Raw genomic sequence first — 20,896 nt, 5'->3', positions numbered from 1 at the left:
TGTCCGGAGCACGCCGCCGCCGGTCCGCCCTCCCTGAAGTCCTTCCCAGCCTGAGACCCTCAGCGGCCGCCCCGCGGCTCCTCTCGCTTCCCCATTCCCAAAGGCTGCCACTTTGCCCTCTGCTACCCATCAAAATAGTGCCCCCCACGACGGAATTCACCGTCCCTGCGTCTCTAGCCTCCTCCTCGGGCCCGCCCACTCCAGAAGAAAGCGATTACCAGCGCCTCCTCCTTACCTTTTTGCCCCCACGGGCTTTGCTTTTCAGGCCGATATATATATATATATTTTGAAGAACCGAAATTTCTGCCCATTTGTCGAATCCGTTTCCACCCCAGTCCCTTCCATTCAATCGCTTCACACGTGTTCCACTTGGAAAGGAGGTTTTCGTCCATCCTCTCCTAGCCATTACCTCCCCCTCTTCTTCCTCCCACCTTCTCTCCTTCTCTCCTCTTCCCACTTGCCTTCTCAGCAACCTTTATTCCCTGGCACTTCACTTTTTTTGTTGGTTTGTTTCCGACAAGACCTTAGTGACCTTAAGTGAGGCGACAGACTTGTTTCTCTAATACTGTAAAAGGACTGCTGCTGCCCTGTGTGCCTGCTTCCCCAGGAAAACTTAGTTTCTCTTGCGCCAAATTATCGTTCTTTGAATTGTTCTCTGCTTCAGTTTACTATAATTCTTCTCCTTCATCTTGTCATCCGGCCCAATACGTACCATTCTTGAAGGAGTAATCTTTTCTTACGCAGGATTCCTGTGCAGGAGGTGTGCAGTGTGTGCGCTCACATACACTCAGCACGTGGTTAGACTATGCCAGGGGTCCTCAAACTACAGCCCGCGGGCCACATGCGGCCCGCCGAAAACATTTATCCAGCCCGCCAGGTGTTTTTGCTGCTGCTGCCTGTTGCTTAGCAGCCGACTGGTCCCGGCCCGCAGTGCGCATATGTGGAATGTGCGCCGCACTCTCCGACTCCCCTCCTTCTTTCTGTCTCTCGACTCCTCCTCTCAGTCTCGGGTGTGATCGGACGAGTCACGAGCTTGCCTGTGTAGAGCCTGCTGCTGCCTGAGGACCGAGGTAAGAACAAGTTAGGATTTATTTTTTTTGAAGTTAGGAGGTCTTTTTTTTTTTTTTTGCAGTTATTTGGGCCTTTTTTTTGAACTTAGGAGAGCCTTTTTTTTTGAAGTTTTGTTTTTTTACTTCAAAATAAGATATGTGCAGTGTGCATAGGAATTCGTTCATAGTTTTTTTTTTAAACTATAGTCCGGCCCTCCAACGGTCTGAGGGACAGTGAACTGGCCCCGTTTAAAAAGTTTGAGGACCCCTGGACTATGCAGTTGAGGGACTCTCCTGCCCCTAATGTCTTCAGGACGGCAATATAATATCTTCATTGTTTTCTGGGTGTTTCATACACATTCTGAAGTCAGGTTTAGTAAAATGTCACATATCAAGTAGGATATGTGAAGGCCAAATTGAGGGATTTTTTTTTCATGGACTTATACACCATGTATTTTCTTAGTTTGAATTATGTTGCTGCTTATCTTTCAAGATGATTTCCCCCTTTTTTCTATGCTTAAATAACTTTTCTGATTAAATGAGACATCTTTCTTGGTCTGTTTTTGGGTCTTTTCCTTATCTGTACCTGGCTGTAGGTGGGTCGAATGACACACTGGAAGCTGTAACTGATTGCTTTTGCTTACATCTGCCACCTCTGTGAATGGGCAGGATTTTCTTTTTCTTAACGAGTCTATAAATAAGGTGAATATAAAACAGGTACTGGAAAACTCCTGTGTGTTTTTTAAAGTCCTGGTTAGGTTTAAGGGTTTAGAATATGCTGCCTTTGGGAGAGGGTCAAATGGGGATAAAGTGGCTTTTACTAAGTATGTTTCAAACCTCAGTATAAGGACAGAATCCCTTTAACTCCAGGTTGAATCCTACCCATCTCACTAAGTGGTCATAGCATCTGGACTCTGTAACTGTTGTGTTTTTTTTAATACTATAAAATTATTCAGATATCGGATCCAGCATTAAATAAGCATAGACTTTGCAAAGGAGAAGGAGAAATGATGGAAACATCTTTCTTTTGGACAGATCTTAAGACCAGAGAATGGCAGGTGAACAGAAACCCTCAAGTAACCTCCTGGAACAGTTTATTTTACTAGCCAAAGGTACTAGTGGCTCAGCCCTCACTGCTCTCATAAACCAAGTCTTGGAGGCTCCTGGAGTCTATGTCTTTGGAGAACTGCTGGAGCTGGCCAATGTGCAGGAGGTAAGAACAATTTCTCTATCTTCTTTATTCTAAGCCTTCATTTGAGTCTCCAGGTTTCCAAGGAATTTCAGTGCCAAAAGCATGTGCACCGTGAGGAACCCTGTTGAGGGAGAGATGGGAATTGGTGGGACAGGGGATGAGAGCAAGGATAATGTCTTGGATTCCTTCTAGTCAACATTTTCATCTGAACTTGAGGTAAAATTAGATTGGGTTGCTAATCTAATTTTGTAAGATAGGGAAAAGATCCAATTAAACCTTGTAAGTTAGAAACATAGAGTGTAATCATAGACTGATGTTTAACAGGGGTAATTTCAGGCATTCTTAAGGATAAAACCTCCAGTGATATAGACAAGGAAGACTGGTCAGGTGTATAATAGCAGAAAATGTTTGCTGTTGAACCTGAGATAGGCATGAATAAGAAATGTGTTTTTCCTGTGGAAAAGGGCAATGTTGTGTAGCTGTGTAAAGTAGATGTATAAAAAGGATATGACTGGCAAGCTGTGAAGTCCTTTTTGCTTGTTTGCTTCTTTTTAAAAAAAAAAAATATTTTATTGATCTTTTACAGAGAGGAAGGGAGAGGGATAGAGAGTTAGAAACATTGATGAGAGAGAAACATCAATCAGCTGCCTCTTTCACACCCCCTACTGGGGATGTGCCCGCAATCAAGGTACATGCCCTTGACCGGAATTGAACCTGGGACCCTTCAGTCTGCAGACCGACTCTCTATCCACTGAGCCAAACCGGTTAGGGCTGCTTGTTTGCTTCTTTGTTTGATTGTAGTTATTAAAACCTTGAGTATCCAGTTTTGGTTGTTGTGCCTTAAAAATGAGATGATCCAGTGAAGAATGACCAGGTGGAATAAAGGGATGTAAAGCAACCTATACTTTTCAACTTTACTTCCCACTTTGGATACTTTTATACGGTTGTCCCTCGGTATCCTTGGGGGATTGGTTCCAGGACCCCCCTCTGATGCTCAAGTCCCTTGTATAAAATACACAGTGTTTGTATATATAGCAGGGTATGCTATCACATCACTTCATTCACAGGGATTCAGCATAGTGCTTGGTGTGTGGCTAATTCAAGGCTTGCTTATTGGAGCAACGGTCGCCAACTGGTGGTCTGTGAAGTCTGAAAGGTTGGCGACCACTGCTCTATAGCATAACAGAAAAGCAAACATTTTCTGCTATTACACACCTGACCAGTCTTCCTTGTCTATATCACTGGAGGTTTTATCCTTAAGAATGCCTGAAATTACCCCTGTTAAACATCAGTCTATGATTACACTCTATGTTTCTAACTTACAAGGTTTAATTGGATCTTTTCCCCCCAAATATTTTTGGTTTGTGGTTGGTTGAATCACCAATGTGAAACCTCTGGATATGGAGAATTACTGTATTTATTTATTCATTGATATTTTTATACTTATTGATTGAGATAGATAGCAGTCTGGTGGCATCGTTATTACTTTGGGTGTTGTGTTCAGGCACTCTTGGTGGGGTGGGTTGGCTTCCTTTTCACCATCACAGCTTCTTTCTGGCTGCCAGGATGGTGCTGGCTCTGCAGGTGGCTTCCATCCACAAATCTGGGCAGTACTTGTTCTTGTGGATTGTGTGCATGATGCGGCTGAGGGTGGCCTGGTATTCTTATTTTTGGTGGTCCACACATAGGAGGTGGTTGTCTTTTTTTTTTTTATCCTCACTTGAAGATATTTTTTTTCTATTGGTTTTTAGAGGGAGTGGAAGGGAGGAAGGGGTGGAGGAGGGGTGGAGAGAGAGAGAAAAAAACATTAATATGAGAAACACATCAATTTGTTACTCCCCGCAGGAGCCCCGACTGGGGCCAGGGAACTTGCAACCCAGAAATGTTGACCAGAACCAAATCTGTGACCCCTGGGTATGCGGGCCAACTCGCTTACCTCTGGGCCCACCAGCCAGGGCGGAGGCGGTTGTCTTTTGTTGGCTGGTTCTTCACGTCACGACCACTAGGACACTTCTGCTGTTGGCTGCTGGCTCCACACCTACAGCTTTGTGGTGAATCAGCCCGTTGTAGTAGGAGTTGCAGGCCTTCAGATGACTGGACTTGCTGCTGTACATCTGCTTGTTCCTCTTAATGAGGATACTGGAGCAGTTCCCTATGACCATCCATTGTAGGCACGTGGACATAGCATCATTTCTTCTCCCTGCAACAGCTGGAGACCAAAAGAGCTGCTTTTATTTTTTTAATTGTGCGTTTTTTTTTAATATCGGTGTTGTTGAGACTATGCTCCATTGTGCTCACCCTTGTTTCCTTACAGCTTAATATGTAGACGGACACACTGGGCTTTCAATACAAATTTAATATATCAGAGAAGGAAAAGGAATGCTATGAGAAAAATTGAGGAGAACTGGGTTCTTTTTAAAAAAATAGACTTTATATTTTAGAGCAGTTTAAAAAAATATTTTTATTGATTTCAGAGAGGAAGGTAGAGGAAGAGAGAGATAGAAACATCAATGATGAGAGAGAATCACTGATTGGCTGCCTCCTGCACATCCCACACTGGGGGTCGAGCCCACAACCCGGGCATGTGCCCTGACTGGGAATTGAACTGTTATCTCCTGGTTCATAGGTCAGTGCTCAACCACTGAGCCATGCTGGCCAGGCTAGAGCAGTTTTAGATTCACAGCAAAATTGAAAGAAAGGTAGAGATTTACCATATATCCCCTGCCCTCACACATGCATAGCCTCCCCCGTTACCAATATCCCTCACCAGTGTGGAGCCTGCATTAACACATCATTATCACCCAAAGTCCATAATTTACATTGGGTTCATTCTTGGTGCTGTACATTCTATGGGTTTGAACAAATGCATACTGCCATGTATCCCCTATTACAGTATCATACAGAGTAGTTTCACTGCCCTAGAACTCCTCTGTATTCTACCTGTTCATCACTCCCTTCCCTCTAACCCCTGGCAACCACTGACTGACCTATTTACTGTTGTTGTAATTTTGACTTTTCTGTTATGCTATAGAGCAGTGGTCGCCAACCTTTCAGACTTCACAGACCACCAGTTGGCGACTGTTGCTCCAAAGGTTTCCTTAAACCAGTGGTCGCCAAACTTTTGGACCTCACGAACCACCAGTGGTCCTCGGACCACCAGTTGGCACCCGCTGCTATAGAGGGAATCATATAAAATGTAGCTTTTTCAGATAGGCTTCTTTCACTTAGTAATATGCATTTAAATTTCCTCTGTGTCTTTTCATGGCTTGATAGCTAATCATTTAAATAGAAGAGATGACTAAGGGATAATCTGTTCCTTCAGGTTATAGAAAGCCTGAAAGAATATGCCAACTAGTTGTTTTGTAATTGTGAAAGATTGGCTTAGAGGAGATGGATGAAAATTAAAACTGGAAAGACCTTATTGATTTGGGCCAGTGGGAGAAGTTTTGGAGCATCTGCTCTAGAGGAAATAGTCTGTTACAGCTAGTTTTGTAATCATCTGTTTGAAAAGTGGAGATTGGATTAGATGGTCTCTTCCACCTCTGATTCAGGACCTCAGGAGGTTGTTAACAGACCTGGAAAGGTAGACTGGGATATTAGGATGCTTGCTCTAATTTGGGGTGTTTAACAAATCCCCTTTACCTCCCCGTAGTTTGTTTTGTTTTTTCCATATGTAAGCCTGGAATAAGCTAGTTGACTTACAGTGGTTTGAAATTACAAATGTAGTTTCTTGGAACCCTTTATTAAACTTAATGCTTTTATTGATTTCAGAGAGAGGAAGGGAGAGGGATAGAAACGTCAATGATGAGAGAATCATTGATCGGCTGCCTCCTGCACACCCCCTACTGGGGATCGAGCCTGCAATTCCGGGCATGTGCCTGGACTGGGAATCCAACTGTGACCTCCTAGTTCATGGGTTGATGCTCAACCACTGAGCAACACTAGCCAGGCTTGGAACCCTTTTTTAAAAGATGGTTAAAATTGAGTAGTATTTCATTGGTGTCCATAGAATAACTTGGGTTTTCCTGTTTAAACTTCACTGAGTTTGGTAAATTGGAAGAGTAACAGGTCCATATTTGTGAGTAAAAGAAATACCCAGTTAAGGTAATTGACAGCAGAGCAGTTCAGGAAGAATACATTCTCTTTCGTTTTTCTTCTAAAGAAAGCTCTTTGACACCAACATTAGTGAGGAATAAGTAATTTTAATGAAAAGTTTTACTTAGGGTTGCCTGATATCCTGGTTTCTTGTCCCAACCTGGCTCTTCTGTCACACCTTATGCTGTGCTCATCTCTCCCAGCGTCACAGTCCACATAGAGTCCTGAAACTTGGAACCAACCCTACATTTTGTTTAATTTGGATTGATAGTGGCTCATGCTGTACCTGCCAAGATGGTATGTGGACAAGGTTGCTCCAGTGTTCATTTTAATGGCAAGGGAATCTTGAGAAAACTTGAACTGCTTCTAATACTTACTGCTTTGTGTATCTGTTGAAGCAAAAGCAGTTCCTTGGGCATGCTATGTGAAGTTTAAAGAAAGGAATTCCTGAGAGAGAAAAGTTAAATTGGGGGCTTTACTAATCTTAATACTTTTTTCCCCAAGAAAGAGTTGGAAGGGACCAGCTAATAGAATACAGAACTGTGGCACATGTCACCCGCCTTCTGCTTGAACCCTGCAGTGATTGATAGACAGCTTGGTCTCTGAACTGTTTCTTTTCCTACTTAGCTTGCAGAAGGAGCTAATGCTGCGTATTTGCAGTTGCTGAACCTGTTTGCCTATGGAACATACCCAGATTACATAGGTGAGTTGGTTAAGATCCTCCAAAGACTGTTCTCAGTTATATCCCTCTGTTTAGATGTGTTGCCTCCAAGAGGATCATCGAGGTTTGGGATGTAAAGGATGGGGTGGGAACTTCCTGACCTGGCTGTTGCCCATTTTACTGTGCTCTGTAGGTGATCTTATATGAGGACTCTTCCTTCTCACCTTTTATTTCTTAATGGGTAAAATGGGGACTATGTTTATGCTTGTCCATAAATATAGCCCTTGTTTATTTTCCAGATGAGATTCTTGATGACTGATGTTTGTAGAACACTTGGAGTGTTGTGAAATGTCAGAATACCCACTTGTAAAGTATTTAAACATTTTAAATATTATAAAAATAATATTGCTAAACTATATTGAAGAAAATTTGGAAAATAGGGGGCGTAAGTTACTCATAGTTGTACCAATGTTCAACTGCTGTTAGTGTTATGGTGCTGGGTTTTCCCCCTCTGCTTGGGTTTTCTATTATGTACGTGTGATTAGATTATGTACACAATTTTATATCTTGCTTTTCCCCCCACTTATTTCATAGGCATTCATGTTTTAAGTCTGTGAAGTCATTTTTAGTATTTCACAATCTACTACTCCATAATTGACTTAGTCCATTCTCTTATGTAGGTAATTTGAGTCATTTAAAATTAGAATCATAAATATTAGGAATGAGGTGCATGCATGTCCAAATGCTAACTTACCTCCCACCCAAGCCATTTTTGTCTGGCTTCCCTGGCTTATTTTAGCGGCATGACAAAGGCCTGGTAGTTTATTTTAGTGGTGTGACTCAGAACATTCCCTACTATATCCCTGACTTACCCTCTTTCTTACTCTCTTTCTTGCTCCTTACTTCTGCTTACTCTTTGCTGCTGTCAGACTGTATAGTTTCCCACTTGCCAGTTTTTCCTGACCTTCACTTTGTTCCAATGAGTGTGTCCTCTGTTTCTGTCCTCACTGTAGAGGCAGAATTGCAGAGACTCTGGAACCAGACTGCCTGCATATTCTAGCTCCACTTCCACTGGTCGTGTCATTGGAAAATTAAATAATCTTCTCTGCCTCAGTTTCCTTCTCTGTAATAATCCATGTCCTCTACCTGTACTCCTTGGGCGAGATGTTTCAGAATTTAGAATTTGTGGGAATTAAAAAAGGTAATATGATGCATATGCATTTTTATGTAACACCCTTGAGGGGTGTGGGCAGCACCTGTAGTCAAACACAATCATAATTTGTTTAATCCTCACCCAAGAATATGTTTTCTATTGATTTTTTTAGAGAGAGAGAGGAAGGGATTGAGAGAGAGACAGATAGACAGACAGACATCGATGTAAGAGAGAAACATCATCAGTTATCTCCCCTATGTGCTCTGACCGGGGAGTGAACCTGCAAGCTAGGTATGTTCCCTGAGCAGTAATCGAATCGAAACCTTTTGGTGTATGGAACCACATTGTAGGCAACTGAGCCACCCGCCAGGGCTGCCATCATAGTTTGTAGCAAAATAAGTGAATGTTCACAACAAGTGGGATAAAAAGCCCACCTTAATTCAGGTCAGGAATTGCTAACAGATGAATTTTAGTACCATGCTCAAGGGGGAAAAAAATCAGTATGGATTCACCCTTTTGGAGTCCAGTATTATGGATAAGGAATTGAGAGCATTTAGAACCTATCTCATGAGGTTGTTGTGAGGACTGGATGTGTGTATGTGCCTCTGGATCTGTGTGTGCATCTACACTAAGTTAAGCTTGTCCTGTATGTTACCTGTGGCTGCCGCCATGGCTATTGTTAGCGTCATTGCTATTACTGAAATTTTGCCCATCCTTCAAGGCTCATCTCAAACTCTGTTTCTTTTTCCCCCCTCTCCTGTATCTCCTAATGTGATTGGACTCACTTGCTCTCTTTCTCCTACCCCTTATCCCCCTCTTTCCTAGCTTTGTCTCTCTCTCTCTCCCACATCCCTTCCCCCTCTCTTCCTCATCCTTTTGCTCTCTTGTGGTAATTTGGACCTTCTGTTAGTTCTGCCTTGCATTTGTAGCTGTTGAAACATGTACTTGTAACACTGAGGGTAAGTCCAGGGCCACTGAGTTGCATAGTTCCAGGTGGTTGGTGCCCCTGGAGATGTGTAGTGCAGCAGTCCTGACAAGGCCCATCTTATTTATCCTCCGTGCCCCTGAGTCATTTAAGATTGTGCCTTGCACATAACAGATGCTCAGTGAAGATGTGTTGAACTTGATTGAATGTCACAAAGGGTACAAATAGTACTATTCCATTAGGATAATTTGTCATCATTTTGTGCATTCATGCCTGGATTTTCAGGAGTTTAAGCTCCTTGTGTGTAGAGACTTGAGTCTTGTCTTCTTTGGAAGCACATGGTCTTCCAGAGAAGACAGGAGGTGCTCATGGAACATTTGCCTAATGAATAAGTGCAGAGTCATGAGTGACTTAGTAGTAGATTTGGTGTGAGGAAATGGTGTGCTTATTCCATAGAGAAATCCTAATTTTATTTTGTGTCTTGATTTTTGTGGTGGGTGGGACTGAGCAGCCAACAAGGAGAGCCTGCCAGAACTGAGCACAGCTCAGCAGAACAAGCTGAAGCACCTTACCATCGTGAGCTTGGCGTCGAGAATGAAGGTACAGTTCTGAACCCTTTCCTGTCTCCTCCCCTCAAGGCAGGTCTGTAATTGGCATAAATGTGGGAATTCCCAGCTACATACAGTAGAGTCATAGCATAAATGCATAGGATTTGCTTGGCAAAGGACAAAAGATAAAAAGATAATTAAAATAGTGTTGACAATTACTCACCCTCCCATTTAGGAAAAATATGCCCAGGAGTGATAGTGAATCAGCAGATCTCAGTTCTGGCATGCCGTGGTGCCTCATGTGGTGTGAGTATTTGCCATTCCTAAAGGGAGATTGCTGTCTAAAGATAGGTATTTTTCAAACAGCAGGGCATCTCAGGGCAAGTGAACCACTTCATTTGTTGCTCAGTGTACTGTGAACTGTACTAATGCTGGAGGAAAAACTTGCTATGTTGGACTTACTGAGAAGTAATTTTTAATATGCTGCCTTCCTCTAGGGATTTTGTTCTTATTTATTTTTGTTAATCCTCACTTGAGGATATTTTTCCATTGATTTTTATAGAGTGGACGGAAAGGGGAAAGACAGAATGAGAGAAACACAACAAATGGTTGCCTCCCGCATTGGGGCTAGGAATCGAGCCTGTAACCAAGGTATGTGCCCTTGATCAGAATCAAACCCGGGGGCCCTTCAGTCTGTGGGCCAACACTCTATCTACTGAGTTAAACTGGCCAGGGCCCTCTGGGGATTTTCAAGATTAATTATACTAATTGGAGTTTTTGCCTTACATGCTAGCTTTAGACCTGAACCTTCTGTAAGATGTCACTCCATTATATCTGAGTTTGCCCCCACTCACTTTAGCAGCAGCCTTGCAACCAGCTGCTCATAGTCATTAACAAAGAAGATCCAGATTAGGTTAGCTGATAGTTGATTTGGCTCTCTGCCCAATCCCAGCCTGAGTAAATTTTTGTGGGGCTATGCCTTTGAAGAAGTTGCTTTTGGATTTCCCCTCTGTGATGGAGCTTGAGAGGTATATGTTTGTTCTTGTATTGCCATTTCAGTTGCTGAAATCACTTTACCTTATCTAATCACAAACTTCTGATTCTTAGCCTGACATTTCAGAGGGGGGGCCTATTTTGTTAGGAAATGATGACCTGACTGTTATTTATTTATATTTTTGTCCTGATCATGGACTTCTTAAGTGTACCAAAGAGTAGTAGTAACTTTTTCCTTTATTTTTGCAACCTGTCATTGTAAGTTCACCTATCGCCCCTGGATTTCAGACCTTTAGTCATAAAAACCCCTCTAGGTAGGTGTGCTCTCTTCTCTGTATCCATTTCCTCCTGTCAGTTTCTGTAGATTTGATCACTATGTTAATTTCCAGACTAAACGTAATGTGTCAGGATTTGCAGAAAACTGGATGTTTAGATATCCAGTTGTCTTGGAGTCATGCAGAATGTTGGTACAGCCTAATAAAGGACTGTTGTTGGGAATTGACATTGGTTACAAGAGTCTGAGAAAACAACTGTAAACTTGAGGATGACTGAGCTGGCTGTACCGCTGGCCACCTATAGTGGATGTGTTAGCCTGCATGTGTTTTTGCTTGTGCCCTCAGTTCTCCTCGCCAGCATCTGAGATTGTTTGGTGTTTTGTGATGAGCTGGCATTTTATGCAAAGTCTGCAAGCTTTCAGAAGGTGGCAGAGTGGCATATACCAAGTATTTCCCTTTCTCTTCTGGAAAGAGTCATTAGGATCCCAAAGAGTTTGCTTCAGAGCATGAAAGCTGAAGGCGGGCAAAGTCCAGGAGGCAGAGAATCTTGGAGAATGCATTTCTAGATGGGCTATGGGTTTTGTTTGGATCCCATAGGTCTTATAGCTCATTTATCCATCTCTTGTTGCCATAGATGTTATTAATTATCATTACACTGCATTTCCCAAAGCCCAGAGGCAGCTGTTGGCTATGTCGGTAATACTTGCATTTCTTTAATGTTTGCCAGTGGTTTTTGTAAATATCACATGGCCTTATCTGCAGTGTATCCCCTACTCCGTGCTGCTGAAGGACCTGGAGATGCGGAATCTCCGGGAACTGGAAGACCTCATCATCGAGGCTGTCTACACTGACATCATCCAGGGCAAGCTGGACCAGCGAAACCAGCTTCTGGAAGTGGACTTCTGCATTGGCCGTGACATCCGAAAGAAGGACATCAATAATATTGTCAAGACCTTGCATGAGTGGTGAGGCTGAAAGATGGAGGGGGTCCCCTCTCTTTAGGGAGGGGGATAGCTAGCCTCTGCTTGGGGAAATATGGTCTCCAGGTATTAGCTGGGGCTCCCTGAGAGCTGGGGTCTTAGGATAGTAAGGCAGAGAATTAGGGGCTACATTTGTGACTATAGCTGTGTTGCAACAGGAATCATTTCAGGCCTCCTAGTGCCTTGGTTGTAAAATAGTTCTTGTCCTAGTGTAGCTGGGGACTATTTAATGGTGGGCTGTAAAATGCCCAGGGTTGGCAGGTGGAACCTTGGAAGCCTAGCTATGTGACACGGACCCTGTGCTTTGCAAACTCAGGAAGTTAGTGTTGGTAAGATTCTTTGGGTAAGAGAAACCATGTTCAGCATCAGTAACATTGGGCTAGTGTTTATAAAAACATTGTGAGAGGTAGTGAAGACAAGGAATGCGTTATTCTAAGTTGGAACACAGATTCACACTAAATTAATGTGACTATATTCTGGTATATAAAAAGAAGTGGGATATTTGCACGTACTCTATTTTAATAGATTTTGATGTGTGCAAGAACTATTTCAGGTTCTACAAGGGTTTGTTATGAAGTTATTTAAATGATTTGGGGCTTATAAAGCCCAATGGGCTTAGTTGGAGATGAGGATTTAGCTGAGTTTTAAAGTCTTCAAAATACAAGGTTTTAGAAAATAATTTTTTCTCTCAAGACATGTGTAAACTCTCTCCTAATTCCTTTTATCTCATGATGTGTAAAACTTTCCCATGGGATACAGAACTTGGAGATTAAGGCTGTATTCTAAGAAACTACCCCACATCCTCCTCCATATTTGTCTCTTTGTGCCCTGTGTTATATGCCTTGTTTAGAAATGCTTGTCTTTTGGAAGGAGTATGGAGGTAAGAACCCTGGCAGAGGGTGTGTTACAGAAAGCCCTCGTAAGGAGTTGGGAGGGAGATTTTGGAGTCTGCAGGAGAGCTCCCAGACCTTTATGTGGCTCAGGATTGGCTCTCTCCTTTGCAGGTGTGACGGCTGTGAAGCAGTTCTGCTAGGCATTGAGCAGCAAGTTCTGAGAGCCAACCAGTACAAGGAGAACCACAGCCGAACTCAGCAGCAGGTAGAGGCAGAGGTAAGGAAGAGAATTTTGTTCCCCTGCTCCAGGGGATCCCTGTTTGTTCCTTTATCTTGTTAGTCTTGTTGTAGATGAAATAATCAGTCATCAACAAACAGGCACTGGCTGGGTGCTGGGGTAAAGGTGAGTGTGACTCTTTAAGTTAGTATTATTATTATTTTTTTAAAAGAGCCAGAACACATGGGTTTGTAATCAATGGCTCCCTGATGCAAAACATGGCTATGGAGACCCCTGCTGACAGAACCTGATGCTGCCACCAGGTGGCAGTAGGAATTAGATGAAGTTCAAGAGAAAGTAATTTGCAGAAAAGGCTAAAGATCCCTTTAATACCAATTTACTGATTTACTAGTAATCAACTTCTAGGAAATCTGGAACAGACCACTATGAGAGGAAAGGGAGCATGATCAAAGCCTAGAGCCTTGCCAGTTTTTCTAAAAGTCGAAAAGAGGAAGGGAGGGGAGAGAGAGAGAAACATGGATGTAAGAGCAGAATGTTGATAGACTACCTTCTTTCTGCATATCCCCGACCGGAGATTGAGCCCACAGCCTGACCTGGGCATGTGCCCTGACTGTGGATTGAACTGGCAATTTTTCAAACTGGCAGCCTTTCGGTGCACAGGACGATGCTCAAACAACTGAGCCACACCGGCCAGGGCAAGTTTTTTCATTCAGTAAATGATGATCGGAGTACTTAGTGTAGGTTGTTGATCGTTCCCCAGCAAAGGTTCACTAAATATTTGTTGACTAGAAAAGAAAATAAATCTACAAAGAACAAAAGTATAATTCTTGTTATATTCTGTTGGTATTTATGCTTCTGTTACACTTGACCTAATTTTTTAGCCATTCTATCAACTGAGTTGGTGATCTTTCCTTATTTGTCCTTAAGTTAGATTGCTTTTTCTAAGAGGGAAAACTTGATGTTTCCCCCTCAAATTCTTATAACAGCAGCTTCCCTTTGGTGAGTTGTAGCTTCAAAAATGTTCCCTTTTAGTGCAGTCAGCTCTATCACTTATTGCCTAAGAATATTCTCTTCCTTTCACAGAAATAACACATATTAATAAGTTACATATTAATAACACATATTAATAACTGCTGGTTGGGCTGGCAGGTTAGGAGCTGTCCTCCACAGCAAACCAGGGGAAGATAAAGTAATAACATTGTGATCTGTTTCATGGTCTCTAAAGCATCAGAGCATCTCCTTATTTGTATTTGACTTCGGAGCATGTTTTTCTTCATATTTGTATGTGCATATGTCTGGTGTTGTGTGGAATGTTAATATATATAACATTACATTTATAAATTAGTTTGTTTGAGTCACGTAGGTAATAAAGTGTAATTGGACAAAGTAAGCCCAGTTTTCCATGACACAGAAAATCCCCTGAGAGTTAGTTTAGTGACAGTCTTGAGGCTTGTTGGCTGCTAGAGCTCACCAAAGGGTGCCTCCTGGTTCCTCCTGGAGAGTGTTCTTTCCATCTCCCAGCTCTTTCCCACTGTGGACTCTGCTTCCTGTTATCTACCTTTGCTTTGCCTCACAACTGAGTGACGTTTTTCTACCCGGGAAGCTCTTCTCTCTTCTTTTACCATGTAAGAGGAAGAGGTACTGCTAGGCAAGTATAGATGGGAGGCAGGTCGGTGTGGGCTAGAGTGGTCAGGGCAGGTTTGTGGGAAAGGTGCTTGACTACAGGGAGGGTCAGATGTCTAGCTAAGGAGAAAGCTTGCCCAGGATAGAATAACAGGGTGCTTCAAAGGCGAGATGAATGACTGCTCCGGCCGAGACACAATGGACTGGCATGGCTTGAGTGAAGAATGTGTGTTGGGGGAAGGAAGGTACAGGATCATGAGTGGTGTTTCAGACATGGAGAGAGAACTAAGCTTTCTCTTGGGGATACGTCTCATTTTTTTTCCTTGCATGTGACCAGGGTCACTGAGCACCCAAAATAAGGGCTTATTGGGAGGGCAGTACTTGAGGAGGCATTTGAATGAAAAGGAGACAGGATGAGGGGGGTGTTGTGCTTTTGTCTGTTTATTTGGTGAAAAGCTTTTGACAGGATCCTGAATCAAAGACTTTTACATGGAATTGAGTTACCAGGAGATGGAGAGTCTGCATTACCCTGGTGGGGAGTGGTGGTAGGGACGGGAAGAGAACACAAATGGGTCCTCTGTGAATGGAGCGGGGTGAGAACCTGTGACATCAGAATACGTTAAAGGATGTGAAACTGAGAGTGCTGAACTTTTTTTTGGGAAAAAAATATATATAGCAAAAGAGGCAAACAGCAAAGTGTTTTAGTCAGTTGAACTGGGGGTCTGTTGAGAGGCTGATGGGAGAGCTGTCTTGGTGAGTGGGGTGCATGTGCTACAGGGCCAACTCTGCTGGTTGGGCTGGCAGGTTAGGAACTGAAAGCTCATTTCTAAGACTGTCCTCCACAGATATTCACAAAAGTGTGCAAAGGTAAACATAGAAGGCTGTTGTAGGAGCTCTGTACTTGGTGAATAACAGACTGGGAGCTAATTTGATGATAGAACATTCATAGCAGAATAGTACACGGATGGTACAGAGAATGTGTATTCTGACATGAGAAAGTGTTCAGGAGTTGCTTAAATAGATTTGAGCCCCTCCTTCGTTAAGTGAAGAAAGGTATCCTGAAAACAGTAGGGTGATAGCATTTTGCTAGTTTTTTACTACATTTTCGCCATTTATCAGTTAGGTGGCTGAAGTTCAACCTCTAGTTGTTTATTCAGGAAGCGCTCAGGGAGCAGAATCCCCAGAGTTCTTGTGGGAATATTTGGTTTCATGAACAGTAGCAATCAAATTCTTTGTCACTCTTTCTTTTTCGAAGGCCATTTTAACCACTGCTTTCTTTCACTTCTTTGCCAAATGGTCCACTTCCACATGGCTTTCCCCCTCTTTTCAATGAAGCAGGCATTAGTTCCACTTTTTTGCTTGACTCATTTCTACATATCTCCCATGAGTAGCCCCAGCTTGTTTCTCCTCATCTGGGTTTCTGAAGGTAATTTCAGATTTTCTTGCAGAGGATTCTGGCTGCTTCCTTAGGTGGCCCCCATTATAATGAGAATGAGTTTCAGGTGCTTACAGAAGGAGCACACAAATTCTGTGTCTCCCTCCAGGTTACCAACATCAAGAAGACCCTCAAGGCCACAGCATCTTCCTCGGCTCAGGAGATGGAGCAACAACTGGCCGAACGGGAATGTCCCCCTCACGCCGAGCAGAGGCAGCCCACCAAGAAGATGTCCAAAGTGAAAGGTCTGGTTTCCAGCCGCCACTAGGGCCGGCTGGGGCAGCTGGCACTCACCAGGCCTGGGCAAGTGGGGAGGGGACACCTAGGGCCTATTTCCTCCTCTCTCTACCTTCAGTGAGTTCCAGACCTGCCCGTCCCCTTACCAGCGCCTCCCCATCCTGTTGGTACTGTTCCAGAAGAACCGTTAACTCCTTTCCCTTGCCCACGCCCTCCTTCCCCAGTTGTTCCCTTCAGACTCAGGGGCTCCACTGATGCCATCCCAACAGGGTCAACACTGCCCAGCTTCCCTCCAGGAGGTTCTTGTCTCTGTTTAAGGGCTTGTCTCTCCCAGTTTTTCTTTTGCTCCATGTCATTTGGTCAGGCTGGTCATAGCCAGAGGCAGCTTTAACCGGCCCACAGGGATGACTGCAAAGGAGGCTCCTCTGAGTGAGGAGGGGGCACTCCTCCAGCCCCATGTACCACAGTACCCACAATGGTGCAGGCACTCTAGCCAGGTATCAAAATGCTTTGTTTTCCCTCCCCTGCCTTGTCCCTCGTTGACAGCTCCAATCAGGCCATGGAGGGATGTGATGCTGGGCTATGTTTACTCAGCCTCTTAAGCCCAGCTCAAATCTCTCATTAGTTGGGAGCACTGGGTTAACTGATGTCTGGTATCCGAGCACCAGTGGAGGGTGCTCTGGGTCTGCTCGGTGGCAGAAGCTTCTTCCAGCTTGGTGTTCTCTGCTGCCTGACTACTCAGACTGGTTTTCGGTGTGAAGGCCCAGCTGCCCACTGGGACTGTCTGCCAACACTTGCTCTCCCCAGATCTTTAATTACTCCTGGCTGCATCTGTGGTGGGGATAGTGGTGCTGAGGCCCAGCCTGCTGGGGAAGGACCTGTTGCTGCTTCTGTCTGTTTCTTTCCACCCCTCCTTGGCTGATGACCCAGAGCCCTCTGATGATGGCATTCTCCTGGCAAGAGAAAAGGACTTGACTAGCCTTTCTGAACTTGAACAGTTTCAGGTTATATTTTAATTTTTTTTTTGTACAGGTTCTGATTCTAATACATTTCAACATGCCTTTTTTCCCCCTCGTGTCAATATTTGTTACAGATCGCCGGGGATTTTTCACTTGCTTGGAGGGTGGCGTGTGTGTGTGTGTGTGTGTGTGTGTGTGTGTGTGTGTTTTTAAGGGAAAGTGGGGGTCTGGACTAATATTAAAAGTTCACGGAGGGAAAAAACACATTTTAGAACAAAAAATAAAGTGTAGTTACTGTGTGACTGGTGTGCGGGGTTGCATAGCTGGTACATCTGGAGGAGCTGGGAGCAGGGTGCTTCATGGAAATGTCCTGCTGGGTCAGTACATGGAGGAAATTCATATCTCCTTTTCCAACATGTCCAGCAACTGCCTGCTGCTGATCAGATGTTAACAGTTACTCTCGTTTCCCCTTTAAGCTGGTCCATGTGCCCATATAACATTATGTCCAATGGGAGAGTTTAATTCCCAATGTATGTTTCATGAAACCTCTTGACAGATGCTCTGTGGAAAAGGGTTCTGTTGTTAAATAAATTTGGCACATCCTGCATCCCATATCCTCATTGGAAATTCATTCTTGTGGTCTCAGAGAAGGCCTGGGTGAGATAGCCGGTTCCCACACTGATGTCACCACCAAATCCTTTGGATACCTTGTGGAACACATTTTGGGGAAGTTTTTAGAAACATTATATTTCTCAAAAATACCTCTCAGCTTTATAGGTTTTTCTATAACTACAGTCATGTGTTGCTTAATGATGGGATATATTCTGAGAAAAGCATTGTTAGGCAATTTCGTTGTGTGAACATCATAGGTGCACTTTAACAAACCTAGATGGTCTAGCCTACTGACACCTAAGCTGTATCGTAGCCTATTGTTCTTAGGATACGAGCCTATACAGCATGGTACTGTATCGAATATTGCAGACATTGAAAAGGTACAGTAAAAATCAGGTATAAAAATAAACAGTGGTACATTTACCATGAATGGAGCTTGCAGGCCTGGAAGTTGCTTTGAATGAGTCAGTGAGTGAAGGGTGAGTGAGTATGAAGACCTAGGACATGACTCTACACCACTGCAGACTTTATAAGCACTGTACACTTGGGCTACACTGAAGTGATAGAAACTGTTTTTATTTAATAATAAATTAACCTTGGTTTACTGTAACTTTATTTATAAACTTTGAACATTTTTAAAACTTTTTGGCTCTTTTGTAATAACACTTAGCTTAAAACACACATTATACAACTGTGCTAAAATATTTTCTTTATATCTTCTACAGCATAAGCTTTTTCTGTTTTTAATGTTTTATTTTTCTTTCACTTTTTAAAACTTTTTTATTAAAAGCTAATACACAAACACACATGTCAGCCTAGGCCTACACAGGGTCAGGATCATCAGTATCACTGTCTTCACCTCTACATCTTGTCCCACTGGAAGGTCTCCAGGGGCACTAATGGGCATGGAACTGTCATCTCCTGGGATGTATTTCTTCTTCTGGACCGCCTCCTGAAGGACCTACCTGAGCCTCTTCTTGAGGAGGTGTCACTCTTCAGAAAGCGCTAAGATGCTATGACAGCCCCATTGTCATCGGGCGATAGGAATTTTAATCTCAGGAGATCAGTGTCCTATAAGCCATCTGTCATTGACCGAAATGTTGTGCAGTTCATGACTATATTCTTTCTAGACCCAGAATAGGCACACATGCTTTCAGCAAGTCTTTCATCCTTGTCTTTCCCACTAGTGAGCAGAGAGGACGTGTGGCTTAACTAGTAGAAAATGTGTGATTGTTGTTTGTCCCACGGCCCTGAGGCCTGTAGGTTCATCTCCACAGTTTTGCTGCTTCCTTCAAAATAGTAATGACAATAATGAGGATACCTTTGTAAAGTGCTCTACAGAGTGACTTCATGGACAATAAGTCATTGAATCCCTTCCATCTTTACCAGCCGTGGGCAAACTACGGCCCGTTTGAAATGAATAAAACTAAAAAAAAAAAAAAAAAAGACCGTACCCTTTTATGTAATGATGTTTACTTTGAATTTATATTAGTTCACACAAACACTCCATCCATGCTTTTGTTCTGGCCCTCCGGTCCAGTTTAAGAACCCATTGTGGCCCTCGAGTCAAAAAGTTTGCCCACCCCTGATCTAGACCATCTCCTGAGGTTGGTAAGGGTATTACTGCAGTTATCCTAACGACATATGAGCAAGTGTAAACTCAGAGTTTCAAAGTATCCCATGATAAGTGGCAAAATGAAGACTCCTGGATCTCCTGACTTGTATGTATTACCACCTTCTCAGTGTTACATTCTAATTTAGTCTGCTCCCCAAACTAACACTTGGCACCCTGCTTGCTCCTCTGGGGGCTCATCTTGCTTTTAACTGACACCAACGCACCAGTCTGCTTCCCAAACCCACTCAGCCACTTTATAAGGAAGCTGAGAGTACGGGGCTGGGGCTCCAGAAGTTGTGGGAATAATTGGAATGTTCTTTGCTTTGTTGGGACTCTGGGCTCTGCAGTTTTCCATCCTGCATGCTGTGACAGCAGGGTTTAGGTTTGAAACGTGCCCAGGTGTTTACATTGTGTTTACATGTAAACACAATGTTCAGAAGATGTGTCCTCATCAACAGGGATTAAAAAGAAATAATATTTAATATAAGGTTGGTAGTAGTGCCTGTGGACTCACTCTAGCCACCTTGGACCCTAAGCTCTCTGCTTCCTGAGGTCCTCCTATGGTCTTTATTGTTTGTCCAAGTGAGAGGCATCATGGTTCCTACTTGGCTAACGTTAGGGAAGTGGTCAAAGCCCTCAATATGGCCTGCTTTTGTGTTCCCAATTTGAGATGACCACCATTGATAGTAGGACTCTCTCTGCAAACTTTTGAGTCATAGGAAATAGGGTGGAAACCAAAAATCTAAGATGATAAATAGCTTGTGATAATTTTACATATTTGCTATTTTCTTCATCTCTCATGCGCTGGGTTGCCTGAAATCAAACTATCCAATTCTTATACTAGAGTCACTATTCTAACAGCCTGAAGCTTTAAACATTTTTTTAATGCAGCCATTAGTTGATTTTTAAAAAATATATTTTTATAGATTTCAGAGAGGGAGGGAGTGAGGGAGGGAGAGAGAGAGAGAGAGAGAGAGAGAGATAGAGAGAGACACATCAATGAATTGAACCATGACCTCCTGGTTCATAGGTCGACGCTCAACCACTGAGCCATGCTGGCCAGGCCATTAGTTGATTTTTACTGAACCTGAAGGACTGTCACACTACTTAGGTATCTGAGTTTCAAATGTAGCCTATCAGCTTGGTCTGTGATTGCACCTGTGTCTTCTCTGGGGATCTGCACAGCCATGAATATCTGACTGCTTCATTAAATCTTGTAGTTATGTTTGAGATTACAGGTTGAAATATACTTTTTAATATGCATAAATTTCACCTTACATCTCCTTTACATTACCTTGAGGGCATTAAATTGGTGTCCTTTAAGGCCCCTCTCCTAGGCTTGCTGATGGCTACCCTTTCTCTGTGTCCTCCCAGGACCTTTTCTCTGGTATGCATCCCTGGTGTCTCCTCTTCTTCCTATAAGTACACCAGCCATATTGGATTAGGGCTCTACCTTTATGACTTCATTGAATC

At 43.2% G+C, this 20,896-nt stretch overlaps 1 protein-coding gene across 3 annotated transcripts in view; it reads left to right on the top strand.

Moving 5' to 3' along the window:
* Positions 1-17,808, top strand: part of COPS7B (COP9 signalosome subunit 7B) — a 23,394-nt gene extending 5,586 nt beyond the window's left edge. For 2 of the 3 annotated variants that reach the window (XM_005882959.2, XM_005882960.2), the window contains exons 2-7: positions 2,085-2,262; positions 6,964-7,039; positions 9,587-9,675; positions 11,654-11,856; positions 12,876-12,981; positions 16,110-17,808. In XM_005882959.2, the coding sequence (XP_005883021.1) occupies positions 2,101-2,262; positions 6,964-7,039; positions 9,587-9,675; positions 11,654-11,856; positions 12,876-12,981; positions 16,110-16,268 (795 nt within the window). In that variant the 5' untranslated portion in view covers positions 2,085-2,100 and the 3' untranslated portion in view covers positions 16,269-17,808. Of the gene's footprint in view, positions 1-1,047; positions 1,071-2,084; positions 2,263-6,963; positions 7,040-9,586; positions 9,676-11,653; positions 11,857-12,875; positions 12,982-16,109 lie in introns of those variants that run through there. The other variant, XM_005882961.2, reaches the window with a different exon arrangement.
* Positions 17,809-20,896: the final 3,088 nt, after the last annotated feature.

The sequence above is a fragment of the Myotis brandtii genome, unplaced genomic scaffold, assembly GCF_000412655.1.
Source record: "Myotis brandtii unplaced genomic scaffold, ASM41265v1 scaffold744, whole genome shotgun sequence".
Lineage (NCBI taxonomy): Eukaryota > Metazoa > Chordata > Mammalia > Chiroptera > Vespertilionidae > Myotis > Myotis brandtii.
This window is presented reverse-complemented; position numbering and strand designations above follow the sequence as displayed.